The 15957-nt window shown below is 44.7% G+C and overlaps 1 protein-coding gene across 21 annotated transcripts in view; it reads left to right on the top strand.

Moving 5' to 3' along the window:
• Positions 1–14520, top strand: part of zdbf2 (zinc finger, DBF-type containing 2) — a 29069-nt gene extending 14549 nt beyond the window's left edge. For 14 of the 21 annotated variants that reach the window (XM_073046494.1, XM_073046502.1, XM_073046505.1 and 11 more), the window contains 4 exons: positions 6148–6193; positions 7187–7292; positions 9306–9433; positions 11634–14520. In XM_073046494.1, coding sequence (XP_072902595.1) covers positions 6148–6193; positions 7187–7292; positions 9306–9433; positions 11634–14412 — 3059 coding nt within the window. In that variant the 3' untranslated portion in view covers positions 14413–14520. Of the gene's footprint in view, positions 1–181; positions 769–3093; positions 3620–6147; positions 6194–7186; positions 7293–9305; positions 9434–11633 lie in introns of those variants that run through there. The other 7 variants (XM_073046500.1, XM_073046506.1, XM_073046501.1 and 4 more) reach the window with 3 other exon arrangements.
• The last annotated feature ends 1437 nt before the right edge of the window (positions 14521–15957 follow it).

The following is a 15957-nucleotide window of genomic DNA, read 5'->3' as shown; positions in this document are numbered from 1 at the left end:
TCTTTCAAACCGCCTGTCCTCCCTGTCCAAAATGTGCATTGTTATCATCCTTTGAAAGAAGCAAAGATAAGACTAATAACCCCATTATCTCGTCGACTCTTAATGACCCTCATGTGATTACTATACCTTTTAAACAATTCAGAGTTTATAAGCTGGAAAACTACCCACCATGGATCAGAACTGAAGAAGCCTCTTGGATGAGTGGCGAAACATCTTCTAGACCACACAGCAAATCCAGCTGCCTTGATTTACTACTGCTTGATGAGAGCCCATGGTATTACAGGAAGGGCACTAACATGGATAGAAGACTGGCTGACTGGCAGGAGTTAAAGAGTGGGAATAAGAATGGCAGCCAATGACTAGTCGTGTCCCTCTAATGTCAGAATTGGGCTCACTACATTTTGTTATATGTAAATGGTCTGGATGATAGAATTGATGGCTTTGTGGCAAAGGTTACAGATAATATGAAAGTAGGTGAAGGGACAGGTAGGTTGAGGAAGCAGGGAATCTGCAAAAGGACGTATAGATTGGAAGAAAGGGCAAGGAAGTGGCATACGGAATACAGAATAGGAAAGTGTCTGTTCATGCACTTAGGTAGAATGTTTCCCCTGGCCTTGCAATTTATTCCCTTACCCATGCACTTTAACTGCCCTTTGACTCTTCGGCACCTACCTACACCAGGAATAATTCAATACTGATCACTCTTCTGAATTGCATTAACATCATCCTACAACAGAGAACTTTCCTTATCAACAACCACAATGCTAGGTTTGGTACCATGAGTAAAGTTCTTCTCTTAATTTTGGCCTTTTATGGATCATTAATGTATTTCACAAAAAGCTGCATTCGGCCTCTGAGTTGGAATGAGGAAGTGTTTTAGATGCTTACTGACATTTTGGAGTTAAGTTGCCTTTTTGTTCTGGACTCCTAATGTTAGGAAATGAGATTTGGAAAACATTGAATCCTTTAGTCATTAACCTCTGCAATCGGATTATTCAATATTCCATATTGAAACAAGCACCCAAGTTTCACACCACATTCAGGAACAGTTATCACCTTTCAACCATCAGGCTCCTGAACCAGTCATTTCACTCACCTCAACTCTGGACTGATTCCACAACCCATAGACTCATTTTCAAGGGTCTACAACTCGCGTTCTCTGTTTGTTTATTTATTTACTTTTGTGTTTACAGTTTGTCTTTTGCACATTGGTTGTCAGTCTTTGTGTATATTTTTTCATTGATTCTATTGTATTCTACTGTGAATGCCTGCAAGAAAATGAATCTCAGGATAGTATATGATATTATATGTACAGTACTTTGATCATAAATTCACTTTGAACATTTCTGGCACACCACACAATAGTACACAGACCCTTCATCCTTAATGGCTTGAAGCGTAAAGGATCCTTAAATACACAGTCTTCTGATGTAAAGACAAGCATGCCTGACAAGGGCGTAAGAAATTGCCCTTGTGGGCTCAAACCAATGAAGCTTGTTGAAGTATGAGGCACTGCATTCTGGATCTTGAAAACAATTGGTCTGGTGCTGGAGGAGCTGCAGCCATTGTTGACTGGAATTAATACCGAGACCAAAAAGGTTTAGTTGTAAAAGGTTGAATCTAGGTTTCTATTGAGTAGAGAGGATTATGAAGTGATTGAATTGAGAGTGATTATTACAATTAAATGATTGGGTTGTTCGTCTGTGTTAGCTGCATTTCCTCTGGCACTGGGAAGCATGAGCAAGGAGCAGAACACATGGTGAACCACGTTGTTCGAGAGGGGTGCCAGGAAGGAATCCACACACAGAAAGTAATGGGAATTTAGGTGCCCAGAGATCCCCATCATTGGCCATGTCATTGTCCCAGAGTTACCATTAGGCAGAAAGTGCAGAAGCCATAAGTCCTACATCACCAGGTTAAAGAACAGCTACTTCCATTCCACCATTCAATTATCAATCCTAATCACTGTCTCAGTTTAGCAACACTGTGACAATGTGCACAGCATGGACATTTTTTGTTATAATTATTTTCTTTCTTGTAAATACTGTACAATTGTATATTATGCGTTATGTGTTGTGATGCTGCTGAAAGAAAGTGCAAATACAAAGAGAAAAAAAATAATAAATAAGCAAATAAAGGTTAAGAAAGTGAGATGAAGAGTCATTGAAAGTGAGACCATAGGTTGTGGGAACAGTTCAGTGATGGGGCGTGAAGTTATCCCCTCTGGGTCAGGAGCTTAATGGTTGAATGGTAGTAACTCTCTGAACCTGGTGGTGTGAGTCTTGAGGCTCCTGCGCCACCTTCCTGATGCAACGTGAAGAAGAAAATACGAACTGAGTGGTTAGGGGTCTCTGACAATGGATGCTGTTTTCCTACAACAGCACCTCATGTTGATGTGCTCAGAGTGGCGAGGGTTTTACCCATGATGGACTGGGTCGTGTCCACTACTTTTTGTAGGATTTTCTGTTCAAGGTCATTGCTGTCCTATACCAGGCTGTGATGCAGTCAGTCAATATACTCCACCACACATCTATAGAAATTAGTCAAAGTTGCAGATGTAATCAGGTTATTATCACTGGCGTGTGACGTGAAATTTGTTAACTTAGCACCAGTAGCAGTTCAATGCAATACATAATATAGAAGAAACAAACAAAATAAAATAATATTAAATAAATAAATTACAGTATACATATATTGAATAGATTAAAAATCATGCAAAGAACAGAAATAAAATATATATTAAAAAGTGAGGTGGTGTCCAAGGGTTCAATGGTCCATTTAGGAATTGGATGGCAGAGGGGAAGAAGTTGTTCCTGAATCATAAGTCTGTGCCTTCAGACTTCTGTACCTCCTACCTGATAGTAATCCTGGGTGTTAGAAATCCTTAATAATGGATGCTGCCTTTCTGAGACACTGTTCCTTGAAGATGTCCTGGGTAATTTGTAAGCTAGTACCCAAGATGGAGCTGACTAAATTTACAAACCTCGGCAGCTTCTTTTGGTCCTGTGCAGTAGGACCCCCTCCCCCCCCCCCCCCATACCAGTGATGCAGCCTGTTAGAATGCTCTCCATGGTACATCTATAGACGTTTTTGAGTGTATTTGTTGACCTACCAAATCTCTTCTAACTCCTAATAAAGTATAGTCGCTGTCTTGCCTTCTTTATAACTACACTGATATGTTGGGATCAGGTTAGATCCTCAGATCTGACACCCAGGAACTTGAAACTGCTCACTCTCTCCACTTCTGATCCCTCTGTGAGTATTGGTATGTGTTCCTTTGTCTTACTCTTCTTGAAGTCCACAATCAGCTCTTTTGTCTTACTGGCGTTGAGTGCCAGGTTGTTGCTGCGACACCACTCCACTAGTTGACATATCTCACTCCTGTACGCCCTCTCGTCACCCCCTGAAATTCTACCAACAATGGTTGTATCGTCAGCAAATTTATAGATGGTATTTGAGCTATGCCCAGTCACAAAGTTATATAGAGTAGAGCAGTGGACTAAGCACACACCCCTGAGGTACGCCAGTGTTGATCGTCAATGAAGAGGACATGTTATCACCAATCTGCACAGATAGTGGTCTTCCGGTTAGGAAGTCGAGGATCCAATTGCAGAGGGAGGTACAGAGGCCCAGGTTCTATAACTTCTCAATCAGAATTGTGGAAGTGATGGCATTAAATGCTGAGCTATAGTTGATGAACAGCATCCTGACATAGGTGTTTGTGTTGTCCAGGTGTTCTAAAGCCGTGTGAAGAGCCATTGAGATTACATCTGCTGTTGACCTATTGTGGCAATAGGCAAATTACAATGGGTCCAGGTCCTTGCTGAGGCAGGAATTCATTCTGAATTATGCCAAACTCCTAAGGAAGTAGAGCTGCTGCCATGCTTTCTTCATAATTGCACTTGTATGCTGGGCCCAGGACATTTCCTCCAAAATAATTTCTCCACCTTTGCTAACCCTCTCCTCTGATCCCTGGATGAGGATTGGTTCATGGACCTCTCCTGAAGTCTATAATCAGCTCTTGGGTCTTGCTGACATTGAGTAAGAAGTTGCTGTTACGACACCACTGAGCCAGATTTTCTAACCCTCTCCTCTTTGCTGATTTGTTACCCTTCAAATTTCCATCAGATACAAGCCTAGCCTGTCTACCTTTTCCTCAGATAACCCACTCATTCCAGCTATTAGTCAAATAACTATTCTCCTGTATGTTCCAAAGCTGTTAATATCCTTTAAATAAGGAGACTTGTCCTGCGTCTCTCTCCAGATGTGAACTTGCCAATGCCCCATGAAACTGAGGCATAACATCTGTATTGTGTTCAATTCCCAAAACATTGACTGTTGTGTCCTGAGGAAGGGTCTTGGCCCGAAACGTCGACTGTTTATTCATTTCCATGGATGCTGCCTGACCTGCTGAGTTCCTCCAGTGTTTTGTCTGTGTTGTTTTGGATTTCCTGCATCTGCAGAATCTCTTGTGTTTAACATTATTCACTGTACTTGTAAACCGTGTACTAGAACAGCCCTCTGTTTCTCAAAACTCTGCAATCTCTTGCCAAAATGGCAAATTTCACTTTTTCCCATGTACTTCATTTGACAGATGTCTGCTCATTCATTTAATCCATTTAACCTCTTGCAGCCTCTTTCTGTCCACTTCACAACTTGTTTTCCAGCCTATTTTTGTGTCTTCAGGAAATTCTGCATCCATACTTTTAGTGGCCTCATCCATGTCTCCTAACTTTTGCCAATTAGGAGACACAGTCACACCTATAGTTTATTGTAAGGCAATCAGTCTCCTATCCACCCCTACGAATCTAATTAGATAGCACAAATAAAATGACTTCCCTTTCGCAAGACCACACTGAATTTTCTGGACACCCTGCTATCATGTATAGTGATTTTGGTTAATTGGGATGCATTGGAATGAGTGCATTTTGGCCCAATTAAGCAGCTGCGACAACTGGGTATAAAAAAAGACAAACTACCATTTAACTGAGTAACATTTTAAGTATTTAAATGAAATACAGAACAAATTAGAACATTACTAATACTTTTAGAGTATTCTAATAATTATTGATGGAGGAATTCATCAGCAATGTTCCTATGATTGTAAATGAACAAAATCAGTGCAGACACCGAGTGTAGATACTGAACTGCCTTCATGCAGTGCGTTAGATGACTGCATCCTCGATTGTCGATATCTTCACAATTCCTAACTTGTTGAAGCAGTGAGATCGTTTCATTTTCACTCCCAGCCCTTTCTGGCATCTCCAAGCCTGAATGCTTGAAACGGTGGTGAGCAAAACAGCTCTGAAATGTCTTACTGTGTATTTCTTGCCAACTATCAGTGACAAAAATCATTGCTTTTTGAACACAAACACATGCAACTGATCGCCCTAAGCATGGTGCACGTGACAGGTGCTAGTTAGAAACTGTTCGCCCATGGTTTCCTGCTCAAATTAAGAGGCATAGTGGCCCAAATAATCAAAGGGTATCCCGGCTATTTTCTTGTTTTGGTTTTTCTTTTAAGAGTTGTTCCAAATAACTGACTGCCCCACTTTAAGCAATGGCCCAATTAACCAGAATCCACTCTAGTTATTAATAAGAGCTCCAAATATTTTCCCTGTGGTAGATGTTAAACTAACCGGCAGAGCTTTCTACTTTCCTCCCCATTCTGAATGAAATGGTTCGATTTGCTACTTTCTTATCTACCAGAAATTTCATGGGAATTTTGGAAAATGAAAACCAATGCATTAAGTATCTTATCTGCCACTTTTGAGACCCAGGGTCATATCAATCTGCAGCTCTAAGGATTTGCTCACTGCTGGTAGTAAACTTCCCAGGTATCTTCCCATTTTATACCTATATCTGGATGTTACATATCCACTGGAATGAAAAGGAAACAAAATGCTTATTTAATTTGTTTACCAAACTCAACATTATGCAGCTCTGCTGTGAAAGGCTCTTTATCAATGTAGTTCATTTTATTTTTGCCATCAAGTAACATGTAGTGCAGGTAAACTTGTAAAGTGTTTTGCTGATTAGAGAAATTGTAAGGGACGTGAGAGAGTTTCTAAACCAGCATCTGAATTCATATTCTTGGCAGTAGTAGAACTAAATTTATAATCAAACTCTTCTTTTGATTTATGACAGATGTACAAAGGAATGAACACTTTGCAGAGATGACGGACAATGCCAGGTAATTAGACAAATGTTGGATTAAAAGGTTTTGGGACTTCGAACATTATCTTTTGCATCTCTTATGGCTAGACGGTTAGTTCTTTTTAGGTGGAGAGATGTTGCCCCACCCACTCATGCTCAGTGGCTTAAAGATATTATGTCCTGTTCAGACCTTAATTCGGACATAAAGTTTCAAAAGGTGTGGGGACCTTTTCTTGAATATTTTCATAATTCCTCTTTAACAGTTTATCCATTTTTTTTTGTACTACAATCCCTTACTCAGCCTTTTTTTCCTGGTTAAATTTTACGTTTTTTGTTGTGAAATACATTATAGCTTAGGTAGTAGGTATTATACTTTTTTTTATATTTACAGCTCTGTGGTGACGAAAGCTCTGATTAACTTTTCATTACATTGTAATGGTAGGCTTGGAGTTTTGTAGTGGGAGGGCGGGGAGGATACTAACTTCATATGATTTCATTTTGGGTGCTTTTTCTGTATTGTTATGAATTGTATACGAGACACGTTTGTTTTCGCACTGTATACATCTGCATTTTGTTGTGTTTTTTCTGTTGTCGTGTAGAAACTTATTAAAAAAATGATTTAAAAAAAAAAGTCTTGGGATTATTTGGGAGGTAATGCATATCGGCTATGTACAACACATGATTAGAATGCCGTTACTAAACCCAACAACAGATTGCTTGAGGAGAATTGGAAATCCATTAAGATATATTAAAGTGCTAACCATCTTGAACCCATTGAGGTTTAAGTTGGAATTCTCTGATTATGCAAACATCAAAAGAACAAATAAAGTCTTAAATGTGAGAAGTGACATTAAGAAAAAAGGGGTTATGAAAGAACAGAAGGAACATTATATTAAACATGGACATCATTGAGGTATATAAAAGGTCTCGGGAATTGCTGATGTGAAGATTGTACATAAAACATTGCCCGGTGTAGTGCAAGTTTTAATATCTGTCCAACTCCGTCAGTATTCTGCTTTCCCCTTTGCAGCAGCAGTGAAGCATATACAGAGCAACCTATTCCAGAGAGACTCCCCATGCAGAGCAAACGGGGCTACTGTGCTTGCTGTCAGGAGCTGTACAACTGCCTTGAACAGGTGAGGATTTCTTATGAGCTCAGCAACTACTGTTATCCAGGACTACATCTTGCTGTTGGTCTTACTATGAAAAAATAATTGAGTGCAGCAATATTTATTTTCTTAGTTTAGTGTTAGCATGCTCACTATCATTTGTAAATTGAAACTTCATTTAAGTGGCTTCAGTGCCTAATCTGGGCTGTTAACAACCCATTCTAAGGGAACACTGCATGGTTAGAGGTCCTGTTTGTCACCTCTGCGCCCCCAGTATCAGACAGTAGAATGATCTCCCAGTATTTATGCCCATTGATACTACAAAGACAGGTGTAACTTGGTGGTTTATCAAGTGAAACTCTGCAAACTGGTTGCCATACCTTCTTTATCACATTAGTATCTGCTGTTTGGAAAAATAGGATTAAGCACAGGGATATCCTGAGGTTGTAAAAGGGCAGCTGGTTTGTTAAAAATGTTTGAATAAGTTATGCAGGTACAAATTCTCCTATTCCAACATTGAGAATAATGACTTTTCCTTATGTTCCTGGACAGCAGTTTGCTTATCCCCAAGAGGTACTTGGATGTTGCTTTTCCTGTGGGAGGCTAATGGGTGACATGAATGGGCCAACCTGGAGAGCTGAGTTGACACCTGCCAATCACTTCATCAGGACTCACTGGGGATCTCACTGAAACCCATCGAATATTCAAAAGTCTAGACAGAGTGGACGTGAAGAGGATGTTTTTTGTAGTGGGGGAGTTTAGGACCAGAGGGCACTGCCTCCGAATACAAGGACGTTTCTTTAAGGAATTTCTTTAGCCAGAGGGTGGCAAATCTGTGGAATGCATTGCCACAGATGCTTTGGGTATACTGAAAGCAGAGATTGATAGGTTCTTCTTTAGTAAGGGCGTCAAAGGTTATAGGGAGAAGGCAGGAGAATGGGGGTTCAGAAGGATAATAAATCATGATTGAATGGTGGAGCAGGCTCAATGGGCTTAATTCTACTCCCTTGTCTTGCAATCCAGAATTCTTGGCCCGAAAGGGCAGTGGAAGAGAAGATGGGAAGGAGAATGGTTGCCCTTGCAGACCCCAGGGATTAAATTGTCTCCTGCACTGTGACATGAGCAGAGAGCTGTACCTTCAGATTTATTTTCCAGAGGAGATGCTTAGTTAGGTGCTGCCTGACCTGGGGTGGACACAAGGTTACTTGGGGTGGAGTGTTTAGATGTGCAAAAGATCAAAGACCAAGAGGGGGGCATTGAGAAATTCCGTTGTGCCGTTTCTGGTGTTCAAGCCCCAGTCTCGATGCAGAAGTCTTTGCTAACACCAGTGTGTTGCTGATGGATTGCTACGTGGCCTGAGGTGCCATTGTCGAGATGAGTTTTTGCTCCCTCCATCGGGCTAGAAAGGCTACAGATGGAAGAAATGGGCATTTCCCAAACTTAGCCCTTAAATATCTGTGGAAAGGTGCTGGGAGAAAATTGGCTGCAGTGTTTCCTGACTGAAATTCTCTTCATCTTGTCCGGCACAAAGACGAGCGCTGGATGAATGTTTGAGAAGTTTTTGAAGCAGAGCTAATTCTTTGAATATTGTTGAACATTCCGAACCTGATATTAAGCCCGGATTCATGTACCTCCTTCTCAGTTCACAGACTGATGTTGGATCTCCGCCAAATGGTAGGAAGTGTGGCACGGACATGAAGAAGGATCTAACTTTGGCAATGTGCTTGGCAGATGGCTAATGTCTGGGCCCACAATTGCACCCCTCACAAGTGAAATGTTAATACAGGATACATAGTAGTCTGTATCTATTTCAGAGCAAGATCAGGCTCTGTAGTTGATAAGATGGGGTAAACAGTCCGGAGGCTCTGTCCAGTGGCTTGTTTGACAGAGGGGCTTGGAGTGCTTGGTCCATCGAGTTACTTAGAGTGGACTGCCTGCCCAGGATGATGGTAGGAGCTGGATAGGGGTGGGAAGTAGGTCACAGTGGCACGTGAGCAATGTGGGGTCGATTTCCACTGACTGTGCTTTCTTTCGGTTCAGCACTTGCAGAGCACTCGGCACAAGCAGTCCGCTGGCGAGTCCCAGAATCAGCTGGTGGCAAAAAGCCTCATGGAGCGGTTCCTGCAGGATGTGATACAGTACCATCCTTCCCGATACAAGGACAACAGGTAAAGGAGGGCAGCCATCTCGTAACTCGTATTCCAATTTATTCATCACATGTACATCGAAATATACAGTGAATGGGTCATTCACAGTAACAACCAACACACCCACGGATATGATGGGGACAGCCCACAATTGCTGCCACACGTTCCAGCGCCAACATAGCATTTCCCTAACACAACAACACGAGCAGCAACGACAGAACAAGACAACCACATCAAAACAAGCCTCTTTCCTACTAACACACACACACACACACACACACACACCCCCCCCTCTGGACCTCCAGTCCCTGGCCCTAGACTCTCAGACACTGTGGGCCTCCAACCTCAATCCTCTGGCCTAGACTTTGACTTGCCCTCTACTTCCAGATTCAGTCTTTGGCCTTCAACCATGCAGGCTCTCTACATCCAGAATCGCAGAGCTCTGGACCTTTGACAGGTGGTGTCTGGCTGCTATCTCGACCAGTATATGAATTGGTTTTTTCACTGTGGATGTGTTAATTACTTCATCTTTGTAACAGCAAAGTCAGAACTGCATTGTAACCTTAAGGCTCCATTTTTAAAACGGCAGTCGAGATTGCTTATCTCGTGGTGTCTCTGTAATAGCCCAGGGATATTTCCATATGTTATGGAATGATAATAGTGCTACTGGAACTTCCTATCTCTTGTCAAGACTTGCAACGGTACTGGAGTATTCTGACAGTATTACAAAGTACAAGTTAAAAGCAAAATTCTTCTTTTCTCTTTTCAGTCCGCAATTGGTCACCTGATGGTCTTTGCATATAAACACTTTTGATCCCGAGTCTATAAATGATCCTGTGAAAAATCAGGTCCTATTTTAGTATTCATCCAACATGCAAGGCACAAAATGTTGGAAAAGTTCAGCGGCTCAGGCAGCATCTGTGGAGGAAATGAGCAGTGGATGTTCCTCCAGGTTTTTTGCTTGATTCTAGCATTTGCAGTGTCTCATGTTTCAAAAATATTGACCATTTAATCTCTAAAGGATCTGGGGTAATGATTGTCAGCAAGTTTCCCCAAAGGTTATACCAGTGTGGAAAGGAAGGCAAGAAAGAGAAAAGGAAGAAACCAGTGCCACAGATTCCTTCATGCAGTGTCTGGTGCCATTTCCTGCAGGGGAAGGAGTTTTAAGAGGCAGGATCCTAACTGAAGTGGGATGCTCAGTAAAAGACCTTTCACTGTTGGATTGTGCATCAGGGTTGGGATACCAAAGTAAGTTCTTTCTTTAAATCAAAGTACATACGCCGATTACCTCCTGTACGTCAAATTGGACACCGAGTGTATGTTCATGGTCTTCTGCTGCTGTAGCCCATCCACTTCAAGGTTTGACGCATCGTGTGTTTAGAGATGCTCTTCTGCACACCACTGTTGGAACACATGTTAGGAGTTACTGTCACCTTCCTGTCAGCTCGAACCAGTGTGGCCATTCTTCTCTGACCTCTCTCATTAACAAGGCATTTTCACCCACAAATTGCTGCTCACAGGATGTTTTTTTTTTTATTTTCACACCATTCTCTGTAAACTCTAGAGACAGTTGTGTGTGAAAACCTCAGAAGATCAGTTTCTGAGTTAATCAAATCACCACATCTGGCACCAACAATCATTCCATGGTCAAAGTCACTTGTAGCACATTTCTTCCCCATTCTGATGTTTGTTCTGAACAATAGCTGAACCTGGTGACCATGCCTGCATGCTTTTATGCATTGAGTTGCTGCAACACAATTGGCTGATTAGATATTTGCATTAACAAGCAGGGGTACCTAATAAAGTGGCCACTCAGTGTATCGCATCATATGCTACCTTGAGATTCATTTTCTTACAGGAATTCACAGGAAAAACAAAAATGCGATAGAATTTATGAAAAAGATGAACAAAGACAAACGTGCAATGTGCAAATGAAGACAAATTGTGCAAATAAAAATAATAAATATTTTTTAAAAAACTGAATGTGTTGTAGAGTTCTTGAAATGCAGAATCAGCTAAGTGTTCAGATGAATGAAGTTACCCATGGTGATTCAGGAGCCTGGTGGTTGTAGGGTAATAACTGCTCTTGAACGAGGTGGTGTGAGACCGAGGGCTCCTGTCTGGTCGTACCAATCTTCCCTGCTAGATGGTCTTAATTCTGATGACAGAAGTGTTTAAATTTTCCAATGTGCTAATGTTTGTTTTGTTTTGTTTCACTCAGGCCAACCTACATGGACCTACCGTCAGTCAGCGCCCCACTGATTCCTAGAAAGGAGCTTGCAGACATACACTCCTACCAGGACGACAAGGAGACTGTTGGGACCAGAGAGGAGTTGCCGAGCACCGATAACGAGTCTGTCCAGTCAGCGCATGCGTTCGGTGGAAAAAACATCGCTGACTGCCGCCAGACCAGAGACACCAATGTACCTTCCGTGCCTGTTGGACACCCAACGAGTAGTAAAGTCACCGGAGTTGGAGAGCCAGCATCTGAAGAGCAGGTTGAAGTCAGCTTGCCTTCCTTTAAAGGGTTATGTAGGACTACATTTTTAAATGCAAGCGAGGGCATGCTATCTTGTGGCAAAGCAGAAAGGCATGGCAGTCGTATTGCTTTGGCTTTATATAAACCAGCATCGAGGAGAGGAATCAGGGACTACAGTAAACCAAAAGTCATCTGCTCTCATGAGGATCATGGACACTGGAATCCTACAAGTCAAGTTAGCCTTCCTGATGTCTCCTCGGGGCAAGCTTTTAAGTTTTCCAAATTGCACCAGGTTAACTCTCAGGGCACAATGGCAGGTTCTCCACTTCCGCAGCTCAGGGACCATGGGGAGGGGCGCAGCCTGCACTGTCCTGCTGGGCCAAGCCAGCCGGAGGAGTTTCACAGCAGCAACGCTCTCGCCCACGGTGACAGGCTGACAGAAGGCAAAGCGGCTGCCCAGATGAAGGATCTGGTCTCGGAGACCATAGAGACGGTCATTCAGAAATACTGTACCCGGCGGGCATCGCAGCCTCGAGACAGCGACAGTGAGGACTCCGCTGATGGTCAGCATCAACATCGAGGGGAAAAGGTGCAGGGGAGTCCGCAGGCTAAGAAAGCGCCTCTGGAGAAAGAGTATTGTACACTATCAAACAGCTTCAAAATGGCTTGCAGCAAGCAGGTGCTACAAGAGACGGCGTCTTGCTTCAAGAAAATGCTGTCTTTAACACTCTCCTGTGAAAATAAATCTGGAGGGCAGCACCAGGGCACAGGGGAAGACGTGGAAAGTTCAGGAGGCAGTATCTGCTCCCTGGGCAGTCAGCTGGGGCAGCTGAAGTCCAGCAGCAGCTCCGAATGGAACGCCTCCGTGAAGATGGAGAAGCGCAGTTCGAGAGTGCCAGTGAGGGACCTGGAGCTGATGACGGACGCTCGGATCTCACTTGACGACCATGGCTACAAAACGCAGCTGAGCTCGGTCCTGCGCTCCCAGGAGGAAGAGTGCGACAAGATGGAGATAGAGAACGTCAGCCCTGCAGAGAGCAGCAGGAAAGCCGAGCCTGCTGAAGAGAAACCGCGGCCCCTGGAGCCGGAGCAGAGGCTTCAGTCACTACCGTACGTGCCGCCATCTTTTGCTGGAAAGACTTGGTCGGAGATCATGGCAGAGGATGACCTGAAAGTGGAGGCACTTGTGAAGGAGTTCAAGGAGGGCCGATACTTGTGTTATTTTGACAGCGAATCTTTGGCCAACTATGGAAGGAAACAGAAGAAACCGCACCGGGCTGGGGTGAAGGATGCATTAAAAGGCACGTCCCAGGTGTCGGCCGACAGTCACCCGAATGTCCCTTCACCTGAGGCACTGCCACACTTGAGGGATGACGACGGGGACGACGACCGGGATGACGAGCTGCCCCCTGCCCTGTGCCCGGCATCAGTGGGCAAGAAGCCGGCCTTGAGGCACTGTCGCTTGGCTTCCAGGTGCCAGATCGTCAAGGTCAGTCATGGTACCCAGACCAGTGAAGTCAGCTACCCGGTAGTCAAAAAGAAATCCAGGAGGCTGGATCAGGAACCCGAGAACTTCTGGAGTGGGCTGGAGCAAGCGGAGAGGCCAGATACGAAGACCAGACTGTGCTCTCTGAGGCTGCCCAGATCCTACAGCAGGATTATGAGCCCAGTGCAGCCCAGGACGGTCATCTACGTCCTGTCCTCACCTGACTTTGACTCGCTGGAAGGGAAGAGGAGCACCAGGACTTTGCAGGAAGGCGCCAGCCCAACCAAGTACAAGTACAAGAAATCGCCAGTCAGGTACTACGACCCGGTCACCAACAGAATCCTCAAGATGCCGCCCAGCAGCCTTGCTCCGTCCCACCACGTGCGGCAGCTCTTCAGGAACCTTAGCCCAGACATCAACATGGGGCTGCCCACTGACGAACTCAGAGCTCCTGCCAAGTTGCAGCCAAAGGCCGGTGGGAGCTGCGGCCTGCTGCAGGCTGGTAACAGTGCAGCCTCTGGCTCCCGGCCGCCGGCCACCGCACTCAAGGCCCGGGACCGGGGCCTGGGGGAAGCCCCCAGCAGTGACTGCCCCTCCAAAAGCACGGGCTCCTGGTCAGACGGGGCCTCGCTGCCTTTACCCCAGGTCCAGTCTGATCAGAAGAGTCTGGTCCTGTCACCACTCGGGGCAGACGGGCCCAACCCGCCCTTCAGCAGGCTCAACGTGTACACAGGCCCGAGGAGCAGGCGTGTCCCTGAGAAGGAGAATCCGGACGCCGTCTCCGAACCAGACAGTCCGCCACTCTACAACCTGAGGGATGCTTCATCTTGCTCCCATGTCGGAACCCCGCCAGCGGCTGCAGTCTCCCCCTGCAGCCCTCCACGCCTCCGCTCCAGTCTCCGCCGGCCTGCCGGCAAAGACAGCTCCTTGGGAGAGAAGGTACTGCGGAGGGAAGCCAGGAGTGGGGAGGTGGCTGCCAGAGATAGGGCATCCTACCGCCGGAGCCAGAGACAAGGTCCCCGCAGACGGAAGTGAGTCTTCCCCAACCCTCACACCCGGGCTGGCCAGCATGATCTTTCTGTTTCTTTTGTATGAAGTACTTCAGGGAATTTGCAGTTAAAGCAGCAGCTGTATTTTTATAAAGATCCCTTGTGGGTTTTGTTGTTATTCTTTTAAAAGTATCCGAGTCAAAATAGAAAGAGGCAGCACCTAAGGATGCACACAAGTTGTCTTCCTCACTTGCAACACTTACAGCAAAACTTTCACAATCTTGGCACTACTGTGATGATGAAGCAGCCCTGATAACTGCATCTGACTTGCTCATCGGTCTCAAATGTGGGCTGTGTGTGTGTGACTGAGGTTCAGAAATGCAGCCAAAACTGGGGTTGAAGTGGGGCTGGGTCTACGGTTTAGGCTGTGGGCCATTTTGTGTCACCACAGCATGGGTTGGTGTCTGGGACACTAGGATTGGGAATGAGGGTTATGCTTGCAGCCAGTGTGGAGCACTTGTATATTTTCTATTCCCCTTGAAATTCACCAGGCTTGCTGCTGTAAAATTATGGTGCTACTGTGTTGTGTGTAATGTCCCGAGGATCCCAGGTTATCAGATTTTTACTCTACCTGGATTATACAACACTGAAACAGAACATCTGTTTCAAATTATTAGACGATTAAACCTAGGTGCAGAATTAGGCCTTTAGCACATCGAGCTTACTCCCCCATTCCATCATGGCTATTAACTCTCTCAACCCCCATTCTCTTGCCTTCTCCCCGTAACCTATGACGCCCTTACCTTTCACTTTAAATATAAAATCCAAATCGGGATTTGTGACCCTGACGCACTTTGAACACGCAGCCTTCTGATCTGCAGTTAGATGCCCTACTGTTGCGCCATGAGATCTGATGGTCTTGTGTACCAGTATTTATGCTCTACATGGGAGTTCTCCCAGCCAACCTCCTTCACTCCCTACCCCTTTCTTCTCGTCCTATGTCCCTGTGGAGTTCTTAGCTGTTCTACGTGATAATGAGCTAGCCTGAATTCTGCATTGGGTTTGCCTTGAATCCATTACCTGCAGATGTACACTCTCTACCATCTACTAGCTTCGGAGTCCCTTTATTATAAGGCCTCCCACTGGTTGCCTGTTGACTTTCCTGAACCAGCCTTTGTAGCTGAACCCAGTTCAGCCCCTTTAGTTGGGCCAAGGAGGCTGGTGGCTGATGCTTGGTGGCACCAGGCTAGGACATGTGTCACAGGAAGGAGAATCAATGAGTACTTGTTGGCTGTCCAAATACTCACTGCTCATCAGCTGTTCCTGCAAAGACACTGTGGTAGTGTGTGTCATTAACGCTCAAATCCAGCGGTGAAGAGTAATTGGTCGGTAACTCAGCCAGAAGCCGCGAAGATGAATGAGAATCAGGTTTGTTATCACTGACACACACTCAGTGGCCACTTAATTAGGTACAAGAGTGTTTCAATGTGCTCTTCTGCTGCTGTAGTCCATCCACTGCAAGGTTTGACATGTTGTGCACTCAGAGATGCTCTTCTGCACACCATTGTTAAAACACATGGTTATTTAAGTT

The sequence above is a fragment of the Hemitrygon akajei genome, chromosome 5 (assembly GCF_048418815.1).
Source record: "Hemitrygon akajei chromosome 5, sHemAka1.3, whole genome shotgun sequence".
In the NCBI taxonomy this organism is placed as follows: domain Eukaryota; kingdom Metazoa; phylum Chordata; class Chondrichthyes; order Myliobatiformes; family Dasyatidae; genus Hemitrygon; species Hemitrygon akajei.
This window is presented reverse-complemented; position numbering and strand designations above follow the sequence as displayed.